Genomic DNA, 15,978 nt, shown 5'->3' with positions numbered 1-15,978 from the left:
GAATAAAGGAAAGTACCTGCATTAAATCTTCTGTTGTATGGTTGTCCTGTAGAAAGAGTCAGCGTATTTAAGTTCCTTGGTCTGTGGGTGGATGAAAGGCTTACATGGAAAAGTCATATAGGAAAAGTTGATTAACATTATTTGTAGTCTGGCTGGAAGTTAGTGGGTCACTGAAAGAGATACCTTGACAATGATCTACCGTGCCATGATAAGATCCATTTTAGTTTATGGTTGTGTGATGACATGTGGAGGGCAGCATTACGCCGCATGGTGTACAGCCTGCTGGAATTTCAGGAGAAGAAGATGGTGTGAAAAGAAATTGTCTTTATTTTCCCCTCTCGCTTCCTTTTGCTCTTCTCTTTCCTTTCTCTCTGGCCACCAGGTTTCTTTTACTGGCTGATCAGAGACAGAAGCACCTCGTTGTTGTATCAATGTATTTAAGTCAACACTGAAAGTTATCAGTTTAGTTTTTATCTGTAACTTCCGCTAAATTTTTTAGGGGTTTATTGGATTCGCTTTTTGAAAGTTAACTTTTCAGTTAGCGGATTCACTGTTACTGAAGCAAACTTTTTGGTTAGCTGCGCCCACCTCTTCCAGTCAATCACAAATATTTTGCAGATCATAATATGCTGTAGATCATCCTTTTACGCTTCTTGGTTGTAGAGATATATGAAAAGAGTTTTTTGGATCATGTTTTTCTTCACTTTTGCCCAAACTACTCCAAAATTGGATCACCTCTAGATGTCTATCCCAGTAATATTCCCACCAAGTTTGATCTATCTAGGCTTCTTGGATGTTGATATATATATATATATATATATATATATATATATATATATATATATATATATATATATATATATATATATATATATATATATATATATTTTTTTTTTTTTTTTTTTTTTTTTTTTTTTTTCCCAGACCACATTTTCATTTACCTTGACCTTTAACCCTTCACCAAACTACTCCAAAATCGGATCACCTCTAGATATTTATCCAAGTAATATTCCCACCAAGTTTGAATGAAATGATTCGAGCTGCTTTTGAATTATCTTGCCTACAGATACACACACACACACACACACACACACACACACACACACACACACACACACACACCAGTGAGTGTGCAGGGGAAACATGATGCATTGGATAAAAAATAGTGACGACGTAACTGAATATACGCAGGCTAATCGTGGCAGTCCTACACACAAATATAAACTCTCTTGGATAACATTCTGTTTTCTGATCCATGTTAGGAAAAAACTACATGATCCCTTTCATCCTCATTAAGTGTAAAATGAAGTGAAGGCCAGATTGATTAGATATGAGGGCCATATCCAGCCCCCGCCCCTCCAGTTGCCCATTGCTGATTAAGAAGTGAGATCCCTGAAACTTGCAGAAACAGAGTTTGAGGTTTTGGCCCGCGTTGGTCAGTTTGATGTTCAGCAGCCTGAATGTGCATTTTTGCAACTCATCTCTGCTGATGTAACATACAGGCTGTGCCCCCCCCCCCCCCCCCCCCCCCCAGCAGTCCGACGCGTCCAATCATACACAGTCCGTGGATTTAGCTGTCTCTCCGTGTTTTCCAGCCTGCCACTGTCTCATCCCACTCGCACACTGTCAGAGCTCGGCGTTGACAGCCCACTTTGTCGGGGTTTGCGTCTCCCTGCAAGACGACTGAAAAAAAAAAGAAGCAGCTCGCACCTTAATTTTGTTCTTGCTTTAATTTGCGCGAAGAGCCACTCACAGCAAAAACAACTACAACAATCAGAAGCGCGTCCCCTGCAAACAAAAGCACAAGAAGCGCAAAAAACCATCCTCCGGCTCATTTTCACGCCTCATCACTAACAGCCGAACGCGCCCTGCACCATGTCTGGAGAAGACGCACCTGCCCAGCAGCAGAACGCCGTGGACCAGAAGCAGGAGACCAAACCCGCCGAGGAGCCCAAAGCCGAGCCGCCCAAGACGGAGCCCGCGCCGGCGGCGGAGGCGGCCGTGCCCGAGGAGGAAGCGTTCACGTACCGCGCTCTGGTCCTCACCGGCTACGGGGGCTATGATAAAGTCAAGCTGCAGGTGAAGAAGGGGAAGCCTGCGCTCAAAGCCGGTGAGATCCTGGTGCGGGTCAAAGCGTGCGGGCTCAACTTCGCCGACCTGATGGCCCGGCAGGGGCTCTACGACCGGCTGCCGTCCCCGCCGGTCACCCCGGGGATGGAGTGCTCCGGAGTGGTGGAGGCAGTGGGGGAAGAGGTGTCAGAGAGAAAAGTAAGCTCTTTTGTCTTTATCTCTTTGTGTTGTTTTATTTGGTGCCACCTTGTTGATTCTTGCCTTGTTCATTTTTGGTAAGCTGAATATGGGCGTGTCAGGCGGTGCGCCCTGCGCAGGCGGCAGGACAGACGTGCCACACTGGTTAATAATCACATTTTTTTTTTTTTTTTACTTATCTGATGTTTGTATCATGGCTGTTCCAAAATATATCAAATTTTCTTAGAAAAAAATCATTTTGGAACCGTTGAGCAGCCGTGCGTAAAATGGAAACGGGGTGCGTCTTGCACAAAAGCCGCGCGGGGCGTGTGTGTGTGTGTGTGTGTGTGTGTGTGTGTGTGTGTGTGTGTGTGTGTGTGTGTGTGTGTGTGTGTGTGTGTGTGTGTGTGTGTGTGTGTGTGTGTGTGTGCGTGTGTGTGCGTGTGTGTGAAGAAGACAAAAGTGTGAAATGACTACAATGAAGCCGGCAAGTAGGCGTCGCCCGCCGTTTCGCTGTGAAATTGCGCCGTCTTGTGTGCGCACAAAAATCGCCAGCCTCCAAAAGTAAGCTGCTGCTGCTGGATTGACTTCTCCGCGACTCGAGTTTGCGTCAAGTCTGGTGACAGACGTGTGTGGGCCCGAGCGCGCACACACACACACACACACACCCCAGACGTGGGACGCTCTCTCCACCTTCGCTGTACTTCTGCTGCGCTGCGCTTCGCTGTGCGCCAATTGATGGAAAGCTACGCCAAGCTAAACTGAAAAAGAAAAAGACAAAGCCGGATGTCAGGTCGCTCTGCTTTAAAAAGTAAAGCTTGAAAACGTCACCAGAACGCGCGCGCTTGTCTTCTCACAAAGAAAGAGCGGAAACTTAAACTTTGGTTTTGTTTTTTTCCTCACGAATAGCGCATTATTTTGAAAGCTATATCCATATGCAAGTGCGCATGTATGTATGTATGTATGTATTGTGTGTAGCTTGACGCTGAAGTGGCCGCTGCCTTTTGTTGGCGGTGCGCGCACGGACATACAGAGCGCGCAGCAGGGTGTGACGGCATCACTCATGCGCTTTGTCAGCTGATCGCCTTGTGATGTGTTCCCAAAATATTTGCACTCATCAGGACAAGATGATTAATAAAGTGAAGCGGAAATATCCTTAATTGAGTCAATCTGACGCTCAGTAAAAACGCTGAGAAATGAGAAAATCGCGATGAGTCACAGGGCTGTGCGTGTGTGCGTGCTCGTCGCCTTTAAGTTCAAGTGTTAAATCAATCGCACGCGCGATGTCAGCGCAGACACTGTGCGCATTGCTGGGAGTGGCACGCGCAAAGGTCCACATGAGGGTGCGCAGATGATGATCCAGACACACAGGCGGAGCTATTGTGTGGATTTCAAGGTGTAACCACCCCCCCACCCCGAAATATTTTCGCACAAATGAGGCTTTCTGAACCAAATGAGACCAGGAAAAAAGATTCAATATTTGGAAATGCATAAAACACCAAATAAAACAATTGCTTCAAAAATCATTAAAAAAATGCTTCAGAAAGAATTTGAAATGTTCAAACACAAACAATTTCTTCATAAAATGATTCACTTTTTCAGAAGGCTTGAAATGTTAACTGATCCTATTACATCAGAAACTGATTTGATGTTAAATGAAGCTTAAAAGGACTTATTGTTTCAAAAGGCTCAAAATGTGAATTGAACCAGTTGCATCAGATCCAGAGTCAGTTTTTTGAATTATTCAAACACTAAAATGAAGCAACCCTTAATGTAATGCTAAATGTATCAAAAGGCTCCAAATGATGTATGAACAAAGTGCTTTAGGAAACCTGGCCAAAATAAATGAAACAAAATGTCACAAAATGACTCACTGTTTCAAAAGGCTATTGTCTTTTGAAATAAGTTAACTGTTTTGAAATGTGTAAAAAAAAAATAGTTATGAACTATTTTAAAAACTTTACAAAATTTAGCTATTTCTAAAAAAAATCCTTAAAATGAATCAGTTCCTTCATAAATGTTTTTAAATGTGTAAAACACTAAATGAAACAATTTCTTCATAACAAGAGTCACTTTTTGAAAGGCTAAACTGATTTGAAGTCACTAAATTAAGCAACTCTTCATATAACAGATACTTGCTTCAAAATGCTATGAATAAATTGTTTCAGAAAACATTCCTTCAATTCAGTTCAATTTATTTAGATATTGTCAAATCGCAACATAATTCACAAAATAATTCACTGTTTCAAACTGTATTTGTTTCATAAAGCAGTTGACTCTTTTCAAATATGTGAAACACTAAATGAAACAAGTCTTCATGAAATGATTAATTGTTTAAAAATGCTCAAAAGGCAGCATGAACAAATTACTTTAGAAAACAATCTTTTAAATGGTCAAAACAATTACTAAAACAACTGTTTCACAAAATGATTTCACTGTTTCAAAAGGCTATTTTCTTCAGAACTCAATGAATAGTTTTGAAATATGTAAACATGAAATAAAACAGTTGCTTTTGGAGGCAATTCAGTGCTTTTGAAATGCTCAAAACATCAAAATAAACAACTGCTTCATAAAATTATTAGGCCTAACTGTTTCAAAAACTCAAAATGCTACATGAATCCATTGTTTCAGAAAGCAACTTTTATTGAAATGCTCAAACACCAAATATAGTATATTTGAAACACTTCATTGGTGACATCTAGTGGACAGCAGAGATAATTTGTATCAGAAACATAATCACAAACTTGAAATATCCAAAAAACGAAATAAAACAATTGCCTCTAAAAGTGATTCATAGTTTGAAAATGCTATCAGTACTGACCAAAACAGCTGCGATAGAAATGTATTCATTTTTTTTAAATGTTGAACAGACAAAACTTTTGTTCCTAAAAATGATGCATGGCTTCAAAATACTCAAAATCGGTTTAAATTGATTCTAGGGTGTGATGCGAATTGTTTTGTTAGACACATAAATTATTGTTTCAAAACACTCCAAAAATAAATAAATAAATAAATAAATGACAGAACTGCTTCTGGAAACGGTTCACTGTTTTGAAATGCTTGAAAAATAAGTGAACCTTTTTTTTTTTTTTTTCTTCAGAAAATAATTCTGTTTTAAAAACACTCACAGTACATGGAGAAAGAATTGTTCCATAAAACTATTCACTGTTTTGAAACACTCAAAGCACTGGATGAAGACACTTAAAAAAAAATGAAAACGTATTTATTTGAAAACACTCAAATCACAGCGATGGTAAAATCTACTGGAAAGTGGGAACCCCTGAAAAATAAATTGTAGTTACGCCCCTGTTAGAAGTGCACATTCTGCAGTGTTTTTGTAAAATACTTTTAACTGCTTTGTTCCAAATACTTCAACAAGGTGGGTTTGATATAAACGCCAAGCTTGTCATCATGAGGCCATACTCTCTCAGATCGTCTTCCAGCCCTCAGTAGAGAATTAAGAGCCAATCTTGCTAATGCATTTGAGTGTGTTGGCAGTTAACTGATGGAATTCACTGACTCTGGTGATAGACAGTTACTGGGGAGCTTCATCATTCACTGCAGCCCATCTCGCCTCCGTCTCACACACGTTCACGGACACATGCAGCTGATGGGTGTGTCACATAGCGTGCACAAACCTATGAGCATGTCATTGAAATTCATCATGCAGCAGCAGAGACTCTGCATAAATGAAGTTTGTTTGGCATTTGTAGCACCAATAGAATTTATTAAGATTAATTATTTAATGTGATGTAGAATTTTTTAATTTGCAAAGCTGAAAAACAAGAGTGCGAGTGTTTGGACTCTGACCAGCATCCCTCCAGAGAGCGTGAAGATACTTTTGTGAGTGTCAGAAACTGTTGCGCTGTCTGACTTGAATGTTTTGCATGAGTCAGGGTGTCGCCACGGCTCAGTTCTCCTCCAGGATCAGCAAGAATCTGATCTAGATCAGGACTGCAGAATTCATTAAAGGAGTCATATTGTGCAATATACATTTTTAATCCATCCTCAAACTGCAGAATTCAGTCAGAAACGTCCCTTTTCCTTGGTAATAAGGAAAATTTAGATAAAAAATGGGATTTGTTTTTTTTTTTGTTGTTGTTGTTGTTGCTGTTTTTTTGGCCTTTGTTGCATATGTACCTGTGTGCTACTGTTAATCATCAAGCTAACCATGGCTAATGCTAGTGGTCATAGCCACTTGAGGTTAGCATCAATGCATGTACAGTTACTCACATGTCCATGCAAACACTAACCATGGTCAGTGTTTTCTTGAATACGGACTCTTAGTCAAGTGGGCATCCTTGAACGGATGGTGGCCAAGATGCTAGTGTGTTTGGTTTCAGCGTGGAAGGCTCCCAGTTCAAACCCCACCCTTGACACATTTCTCCATGTAATGTGGAGTTGCATCAGGAAGGGTATCCGGTGTAAAACGTGTGCCAAATCTACATGCAGATCCACCTCTGATCTGCTGTAGCGACACTGAGTGAAAACAAGGGGGCAGCCAAAGGGACTTGCTTATTTTTAGTGGGCATCCTGGTCGTCTCCTAAGGAACGTTTTTCTGGCTTGTCCATTTGGGAGGAGGCCCATGGAAGGCCCAGGACATGCTACTAGGGGAGCTACAACCACTACCTTTGCACCCCCCCGGACTAATTTCAATTCAATTTCAGTTTATTTTCATTTATATAGCGCCAAATCACAACAGAGTTGCCTCAAAGCTCTTCACACAGGTAAGGTCTGACCTTACCAACCTCCAGAGCAACAGTGGTAAGGAAAAACTCCCTCTGAGGAAGAAACCTCAAGCAGACCAGACTCAAAGGGGTGACCCTCTGCTTGGGCCATGCTACAAACATAAATTACAGAACAATTCACAGAATAATTCACGGACGAATATACAAGAAATGCTATTGACGCACAGGACAGGAGGATCACCAACACGAATACAACTCCCATCTCTGGATGGAGCTGCACCTTAAACAGAGAAAAAACAATCAGGCATCAGAAAGACAAAAAAATACTGTATAATTTTCCAGCATTAAACAACAAGAAAAACAGAGAAATACTAAGGTGATCGCCGACCACTAGCCCTAAACTTCACTAAAAGACCCAGAATTTAGGTAAAGCTGAGGCTATGGCCTGCTCCAATTACTAATAAATGAATTAAAAGAGTAAAAAGCATAAAACAAAACTGTACCAGTATGCTAGCCATATGAAAGGGAAAATAAGTGCGTCTTAAGTCTGGACTTGAAAGTCTCCACAGAATCTGATTGTTTTATTGACGCAGGGAGATCATTCCACAGAACAGGGGCACGATAAGAGAAAGCTCTGTGACCTGCAGACTTCTTATTCACCTTAGGGACACAAAGTAGTCCTGCACCCTGAGAACGTAAAGCCCGGGCCGGTACGTAAGGTTTAATTAGGTCAGCTAGGTAGGGAGGTGCCAGTCTATGAATAATTTTATAGGTTAGTAGCAGAACCTTAAAATCTGATCTCACTGGGACAGGAAGGCAGTGAAGGGATGCCAAAATGGGTGTAATGTGGTTGAACTTTCTGCTTCGTGTCAAAAGTCTGGCTGCAGGATTTTGAACCAATTGGAGACCCCTAATGCTAGACTGTGGTAAACCAGAAAATAGAACATTGCAGTTGTCCAATCTAGAAGAGATAAATGCATGGATCAGGGTCTCAGCATCAGCCATAGACAGGATTGGACGAATCATCGCTATATTTCGCAGGTGGAAGAAAGCAGTCCTAGTAATATTTCTAATGTGGAGGCCAAAGGATGACGAAGGATCAAAAATTACCCCAAGGTTCCTCACTTTGTCAGTGATGTATGACACATGAGCCGAGGCTGAGCGTTAACTGGTCAAATTAATGCAGATGTCTCACTGGACCAAGAACCATCATTTCAGTCTTATCAGAGTTTAAAAGTAGGAAGTTTCTAGACATCCAACTTCTCACTGCTGCAAGGCAATCTTCTAAGGATTTTATGTGAATGAGATTACCAGCAGTTATCGGCATGTATAACTGAGTATCATCTGCATAGCAGTGAAAGGTAATCCCAAAATGCTGAAATATGTGCCCAAGGGGTGCGATATAAAGGGAGAAAAGCAGAGGGCCTAAGACAGACCCCTGTGGAACCCCAAATTTCATGTCACTAAGGTTAGAGGTAGTGTTACTGTGCAAAACACAGTGAGAACAACCGGTCAAGTATGAGGTCAGCCATGCAAGGGCACTCCCAGTAATCCCAAAATGATTTTCCAGCCTATCAAGTAGAATATGATGATCCACTGTATCAAATGCAGCACAGAGATCTAACAGCACCAGAACCGTAGTGGTGTCCGAATCCATTGTAAGCAGAAGATCATTCACCACTTTAGTGAGAGCCGTCTCTGTGGACTGATATTTTCTAAAAGCAGACTGCAGTGGCTCAAAGAGATTATTCTCAGTAAGATAGTCTACGAACTGCCGTGACACCACTTTTTCACGAATTTTAGAGAAAAATTATAGATTTGATATCGGCCGATAGTTTGTAGTGGCTGGGTTAAGGCATGCTGGGATATGTTTAACCTGATGTCTTCTATTTTCTTCCCAAAGTAATTCAGGAAATCTTGTGCTGTAAAAGGAGAGCGAACTACAGGTGGTTGTCCATGCAAAAGTGTTGCCACCGTGGTGAACAAGAACTTTGAGTTATGCTTGTTTTTGTTGATCAAATCAGAGTAGTAAGTCTGCTTTGTAGCCAATAATGCATGCTTAGTCTAAGATAGCATCACTCCATGCAAGGTGAAATACTTTGAATTTTGAATGACGCCATTTCCGTTCTAGACCTCTTGCTTTATGCTTGAAGTCACGCAGATAATCATTGAACCAAGGTGACTGTAATTTGGGGGAGCACGGTTTTAACACAGGTGGTGCAATCATGTCGAGTGTAGTTTTGAGCACTGAGTTCTGTCTACTGACTGGGTATTTGTCAAATGTGAAGCTAAGACATCAGGCAGTCTAGCTTCGAGTTCAGTCTTAGTTGAGGAGTTGATGCATCGCTGTAATGATATATAAGGTTGTTGTTCCACTAAACACGGCAGCGAAACTGTAAACTTAATAAGTGAGTGATCAGACACCACTGATGTAAGAGGCATGATGTCAATATTCGTGACAGCAATACCACGTGCAAGAACCAGATCCAGGGTATTTCCACTAATGTGCGTCGAATCCTGAATGCCTTGCCGAAATCCTAGTGCAGCGACAATTTCCATAAATGATTTGCAGAGGGGATCAGAAGGCTTATTTATATGAATGTTAAAGTCACCAATGATCAGAATGTTATCTACACTTAGTTGACAAGTTAGAGATGAACGCACCAAATTCACCTAAGAATTCAGAATATGGGCCAGGAGGCCTATATACAGTGACGAAGTAATATGACTGATTTTATTCTTCTGACCTTGGCAATGTGTAATATCCTGAGCAGAGCGGAGAATCAGATGCTCAAACGAGTGATATTTGTAACCTCCAACAGCTAATAAGCTAAACCTAGATTTATAAATAAGAGCAACACCCCCGCCTTGCTTCGCATCACGAGGGACATGACTAAATGTATATGCTGGTGGGCAGGCCTCATTTAAGGGGAGGACAGCTGTAGGTTTAAGCCAGGTTTCACATAGCCCAATCATATAGAAGTGATGATCAATAATTAGATCATTGATCAACAATGATTTTGAGGACAGTGATCTTATGTTAATGAGACCCAGTCTAAGGACCTCAGTGGGGTTGACAGTTGAACTGTTTGGGTTTAGGGGTGGTTCCACAGTAGCATATATAAGATGCCTAGAAGTAGGTTTAGGTTTAAGACATTCCATGTGCGTTGTAGGTAGCAGACATGAAATCTTTGCTATTGCTGGAACAACCACTGGGCCATCCTCAATTTCAACACCGTCCAATATAGTAATGGGTATTAAGTTTGGAAAGCATATCCCTCTATGATTTTTATGGACATGACTACGGAAGCAGGCCACAGTCTCAACTTGTTGAAATTCACTCCCTGGCAAATAAACTGCACTATCACCATAGTGGATTTTCTGCACTAAATTCCCCACTAAGCTAATGGATTCCACACCCACATGTGTCATAAGCCTTGCAGGTGTTAGTTTTGGGGATGAAAATTTACAGGGTGATTCCATAATTTATTCCTCAGAATTGAGTGAGTCCATATTTTTTTCCTCTGCTTGGTCTAAAAAAGTAACCGTTACTGACTGCCACAATCTTTTTTTCTTGATTTCTTATAGTGTTTCTTAAAGCCAGAAAGTTGCCATTTGAAATTACTTTAGTTTTGTGTCATGTCTGTGATCTGCTTTTTTTCTACAAAATTGAACAACTGAATGAACATCCTCCGAGGCCGGTGATTCCATAATTTTTGCCAGGGGTTGTATATATATATGGTGGTGGTGTTGAAGTGTAGCAGCACAGAAGTAAAAACCACGATTCAGTTATGTGCTGCAACTTCTCCTTCATTGCGTTCTGCTAGAATCTCCAAATGTGCACATTGCTGACGTGCATTTTAACCTCCTCCACACAAACATCCACCTGTAGTCTCTGTTTGTGCTCATCAGGAGGGAAAATTAACTGTGTTCACATGATGTTACAAACCAGGAAGTTGGTTATGTTGGAGACAAACATATTGTTTGTTTCAAACGGAGCAGAATGAGTGTGAAAAACAAATCAACCATGTCGGCCCATAACCAGACCACTGTCGAAGGTTGGGTTACAAACTGACACCCAGCTGATGGCGGTGATGAGATTGAAAGGGAGGAAGTCATTCGGGATGGGATTGAAAAAGGGGGTTGAAAAATGAGTTCTGGTTCACTGACATCCCAGACCTTGTTCACAATAGTTCTGAGACAGTCGAGGCTTTAGAAGTGACCTTCATGAGCGGCAGGGTAAACATGATCATGGTCACTGGAGCAGCAGTCCCTAGTATTGTAGCTGAGAAGGTGGAAGCAAGCGGAGACTCGCTCAGTAGTGGAGGAGCCGAGATGATCCTGGATGGTGGAGAGTCAGTCACTAGTGGAAGAACTGAGGGAATCCCCAGCAGTGGACTCAGGACAGTTGAAGTCAGCAGAGACTTGTTCAGTAGCGATTTTGCCGAGCTGATTAACACCGTTGGAGCCTTGTTTGGTATCATTAAAGCCAACATGATTGAGGCCAGAGAAGTGTCCCTCACTAGCGTTGAAGCAGAGACAATCCTGGATGGTGGAGACTTGCTTGCTATTGGTGAAATTGAGGCAATCCATCGCATTGGAGTCAAGACAGTTGAAGCCGGTGGAGCCTCGCTGAGTAGCAGTTGATCCAAGACAACCAGTAGAGTGACACATGCTGGTGGGGGAGCCAGGATAATCAAGGCTAGGGAAGTGGCCCTCAATAATTGGCAGAGTGATATTTGCTAGTGGTGGAAACAGGATGACCAGGGAAAGAGAAGTGGTGCTTTCTAGCTGTGGAGCTGAGCCAGTTGAAGCCATACAGAGCTAATACGAAGCTCAAACACCTCTGTAAACTATGTGGCAAGAGATGAGGAATGTTGTAGACCATGATGGTCCGATGCATCATTGAAACTGGCTGGGCTGAACTCATCAGTGGTTCCTTTGACTCTTTTTCTGCTGAAGCAAGAATTCAAGAAGAATATCATTGTTTAAAACATGACTCATATTTGACCAAATTTTCACATTGCGGAGCCTCCCATATTGTTGATGTCCAGGTTTGCTTGTTTCGAGTGCAAAGGGTCTTTCCATCACCCCCCAGTACCCTTGTGTGAAACCTGACGCGTGTACTTTGGGAGTGACGGGATCAGAGTCTTCAATCCAAACCTTATGTACCATAATGGCATTAAAAGTATTGCACCTGAATTAACTTGACAAAAAATAATATAGCGATGCCTTTGAAGGCGGGAGCTCCCCTCATATCATGATGGTTGCGCTTACAGGTCGAAATATATTTATTATATGCTGCATGTTTTATTTTCTTCCATTAACTGCTGCAAAGCAAGCTGCCCTCGGAGGGATAATGAAATGGAGTGAAGTAATACAAACGCCTTCACCCAAAGTGACCCGTAGTAGGAGTGCGGGGGAAAACTGTATCGGTGAGTAAGCCAGAAAAGAGGGAGGAAAACATCACAAATCACACCGAAGCTTCCTCAGCACCAAACATCAGCACTCCCCCCCCCCCCCGCCCCCCCCCAAAAAAATCCACCAGACCTTTTCCTTTTTTTTTTTCCTTTTTTTTTCATGCTCTCTGTGTCTCTCTAAGTTTTGGTACAATCTGGCCCATATGTTCTCAGTTACCTCCCTCTGGCCCACATTGTCAGTCTGGTATTTCCTCCGTCGCTGCCTCTATCATTCCCTCCTTTTGTTTAATCTCTTGATGCTTCCCTCCATCAATCTCAGTGTAAGTCAATCCATGCGTTTATCATTCTGTCGCAACTTCCCGCTGTCTTTGACATCTACCCACACCTCCTTTCCCCTTCCTGTCTTTCTATTTCTACTCATTGTTATCAGCACAATATTTAGCATGTGCAAATACAGGTAAGCCTATAAGTATTTGGACAGTGGGGACCCCCTCCCCCCTTTCTTTTGTAATTTTTGCCTCTGTGCACCAGAAAAAAAAAATGGCATTGAAATGAAACAGTCAAAATGTCCTTGCAGTGTAGATTTTTAACTTTAATTCGAGAAGATTAAAATTTTTTTGCAGTCTTGCTTTTGGAATTCCAGTTGTTTTTAGACACAACCTTTCCATTTTCAGAGGCTATAACATTGGATATACGACATACAATGATTTTTTTTCATATAAATCATCACTTTTACAGCCAGTTTTCTTTAGACACGTGTGAGGATGAATGTGTGAACATTTGCAAGTCAATGAATTTGTCTTGGACTTCATTTACGTTAATCATTGAGAAACATCTACTGTGTGGTAAATCTGGACTGGAGTAGGCTTGGACTGGAGGATTTTCTTACAAAAAAAACAGATTAAGTCTTGGCTTGAGTCTCCTGTGTGCCTTTTGGCAAACTGTACTGAAATTTCACCTCCTATTCTGCATCACTAGCAGAAAGCTGCATAACCGGTGACACTCCAGACAGAAGTTGCACAATGCATAGTTTCTCCAATTACAACCCCAGAAGCCTATACCTTTTTCAGGGTTGTCTAAGTGTCTCGATGGATTCCCTCACAAATCTCCATTTTGCACGCTCATTCAGGTTTTGAGATCTGCCTACTCCAGACACATTTACCATACAGTACCATGCTGTTTGGTATTATGAAGAAGAAGAGCCTTTATTGTCATTGTACACACATGGGCAGGAACAGTGAAACTTGTCCTCTATATTTAACCCATCCGAATTATATTTAACCACATTCCAACCACTCGGAACAGTGGGAAGCCACTGGAGCACAGAGCAGACCCGAATGTACATATTTTTGATAGTGGAAGGAATCCAAAGTACTCAGGGGAAAGCAGACACAGGGGGAAATTGCAAATTCCAAACTGAAAGGATCTGGGAATGGATGGAATCAAACCCCAGACCTTCTTGCTGCAGACCTTCTGAGTGCAAACCGCTGATCCACCGTGAGTTAGTGATTGACGTAAATGAAGCACAAGACATATTCAGTAACTTGGAAATGTTCATGTTTCCACCTCTTGACTTGTCGAAAGAAAACAGGCTGTAAAAGTGATAAAATGTATTGACAAAAAATAACCTTACATTTAGCTTGTCGGATTATTTATAGCCTCTGAAAATAGTTAGATAAACTTTATTGATCTCACAGAGGAGAAATTCACGTTACATCAGCTCTTAAGAAAACACACAAGGTGGGTGCAAGTAGAGGAAAATGTTCATCGAACAGCGTGTGCAAGGATAATAAATAATAATAAATAAAGGGTCTGTGCACAAAAATGGCTGTAATTCCAAAAAGGTTCATGTGAAATTTTTGTTGAACCCCTCATATCCAAGCTGAATGTCCACATAACAAACATCTTGATCACTAGATTTGGACTTGTGAAGAATATAATTAATATAATAATAATAATATTTACATTTATTAATATAATACAATTAATATATATAATTATATATATATATATATATATATATATATATATATATATATATACACACACACACAATAATATAATATTTACATTTATTCTTTACAGACTCCATTGTGGCAGTGAACAGAGACAAAAATTACAAAAATAAAATAATTTGGGGAAAAAGTCACTGTCCAAATACTTATGGGCCTGACTGCAGAAATGCCCTGCAGCCTGTTAAAATCTAGTCTACATCCTGTAATTTGGTGTCATCTGAAGGTTGCCTGCTGTGGTTTTCTTTAATAAGTTCTTTAATAAGAAAAGAATGAGATTTAAGGCACAACTTCCCTTTAATTTTTGTAATATCAATCAGACTGCAGAAAAATCCATGTTTAAAATATGTCATCATGCTGCGACTTGCTGTATTCAAGGTACTTCTGAGTGCAAAAGCAGCACGTGGGCTCTCCTGAGGGGGCTTACTGTATGAGGGCAGGGCGTGGCTTTTATCCAAACTTTATACAAATCAAGTTAAAACACAAGAACACCGACGCTTCCACTCGGGAGATATAATGTTCTCTTTTAATCACATTTACACTTGCTGTGCAAGTTTTGCACTTGTTGTCCTTAACCTTCAAATTTTGCAACCCGAGCCTGTTTTTCACTCACATTGGGGAAAAAAGCCACATAGTAGCTGACTGTGAACCCTTAGCACCAAAAATCTGAATCACCATCTGATTAAGTGGATTCAGTTAACAGGAAGTGTCTTTGTTTGGTGACCTTGCAGCTCCTGACCCAGCTGTGACTACATGATACATAGTCATGAAGGCTGACAAAGGAAGTGCACGTTGGGCACGTGCACGCGCATCAGTGTGAGGGGGCAGCACGAGTGTCACTGGATGCACTCGCTCCCAGCTTCTGTGTGACTGACGCTAACTTTGCATGCTTCACGTGGGCGAGGAACAATAAGTGCGCATGAATTTGAATGCAATGGCGTGAGTCATGTGTTTCCTGTAAAGGCCTCGACTCCCCCGCCTATCGATTTGTGCCGCGCTGCACTCCCAATTAATGCTTGACGAGTTTGAATGCTTACGAGGGAGAGGTGGCCAGAGCTGGGGATGAAAAAGAAAGAAAAATGAGTCCAGAGTGAAAAGGGAAAGTCTGAAATTAAATCAAAGTTGTGGAAAAAGAAACCGAGAGAGAGAGAGAGAGAGATCGGGCTAATTGGAGTGTATAGAGGGCGAGGAACTAGATCATTAGGGAGGCCTGAGTGGGGAGGGTTTGTTCCCAGAAGGAGGGAGCTTGTCTTCTGCTCAGCCATGGGGAAGAATCTGGCAGGGACACTGTCGAGCAGGAGACGATGGCCTCTATTGTCCTGTCTCGCTGACGACGAGACACCGAGGGAGGACCACGACATGGATTTAGGGGTTCTGACGAGATACCCAACCAGTCTCATGGCAGTTTGTGGGACTGGGTTACGAAAAGTACATTAATCAATGGGCCCGTGACGGGGATACGAAAATGGGGTGTTTTTTGTAACGGGGGCACAAATTAATTTTGTGATGGGGAACACAAAATGTGGGGTGAAAGGGGGGGTCATGGTTAACGCTTGGGCAGGATACACACTTATGCTACGATAGAGTTAGGAGAGGGGGAAGATTATAAA

General features: G+C 41.6%; 1 protein-coding gene across 1 annotated transcript in view; it reads left to right on the top strand.

Moving 5' to 3' along the window:
* The first annotated feature begins 1,642 nt into the window (after positions 1-1,642).
* vat1 (vesicle amine transport 1) overlaps positions 1,643-15,978 on the top strand; it is a 116,708-nt gene continuing 102,372 nt past the window's right edge. Inside the window, exon 1 of the mRNA XM_034191081.1 lies at positions 1,643-2,268. Coding sequence (XP_034046972.1) covers positions 1,876-2,268 — 393 coding nt within the window. The 5' untranslated portion in view covers positions 1,643-1,875. The remainder of the gene's footprint in view (positions 2,269-15,978) is intronic.

The sequence above is a fragment of the Thalassophryne amazonica genome, chromosome 16 (assembly GCF_902500255.1).
Source record: "Thalassophryne amazonica chromosome 16, fThaAma1.1, whole genome shotgun sequence".
Taxonomy (NCBI): domain Eukaryota; kingdom Metazoa; phylum Chordata; class Actinopteri; order Batrachoidiformes; family Batrachoididae; genus Thalassophryne; species Thalassophryne amazonica.
The sequence above is the reverse complement of the archived record's forward strand: the minus strand, read 5'-3'. Positions and strand labels throughout refer to the sequence as shown.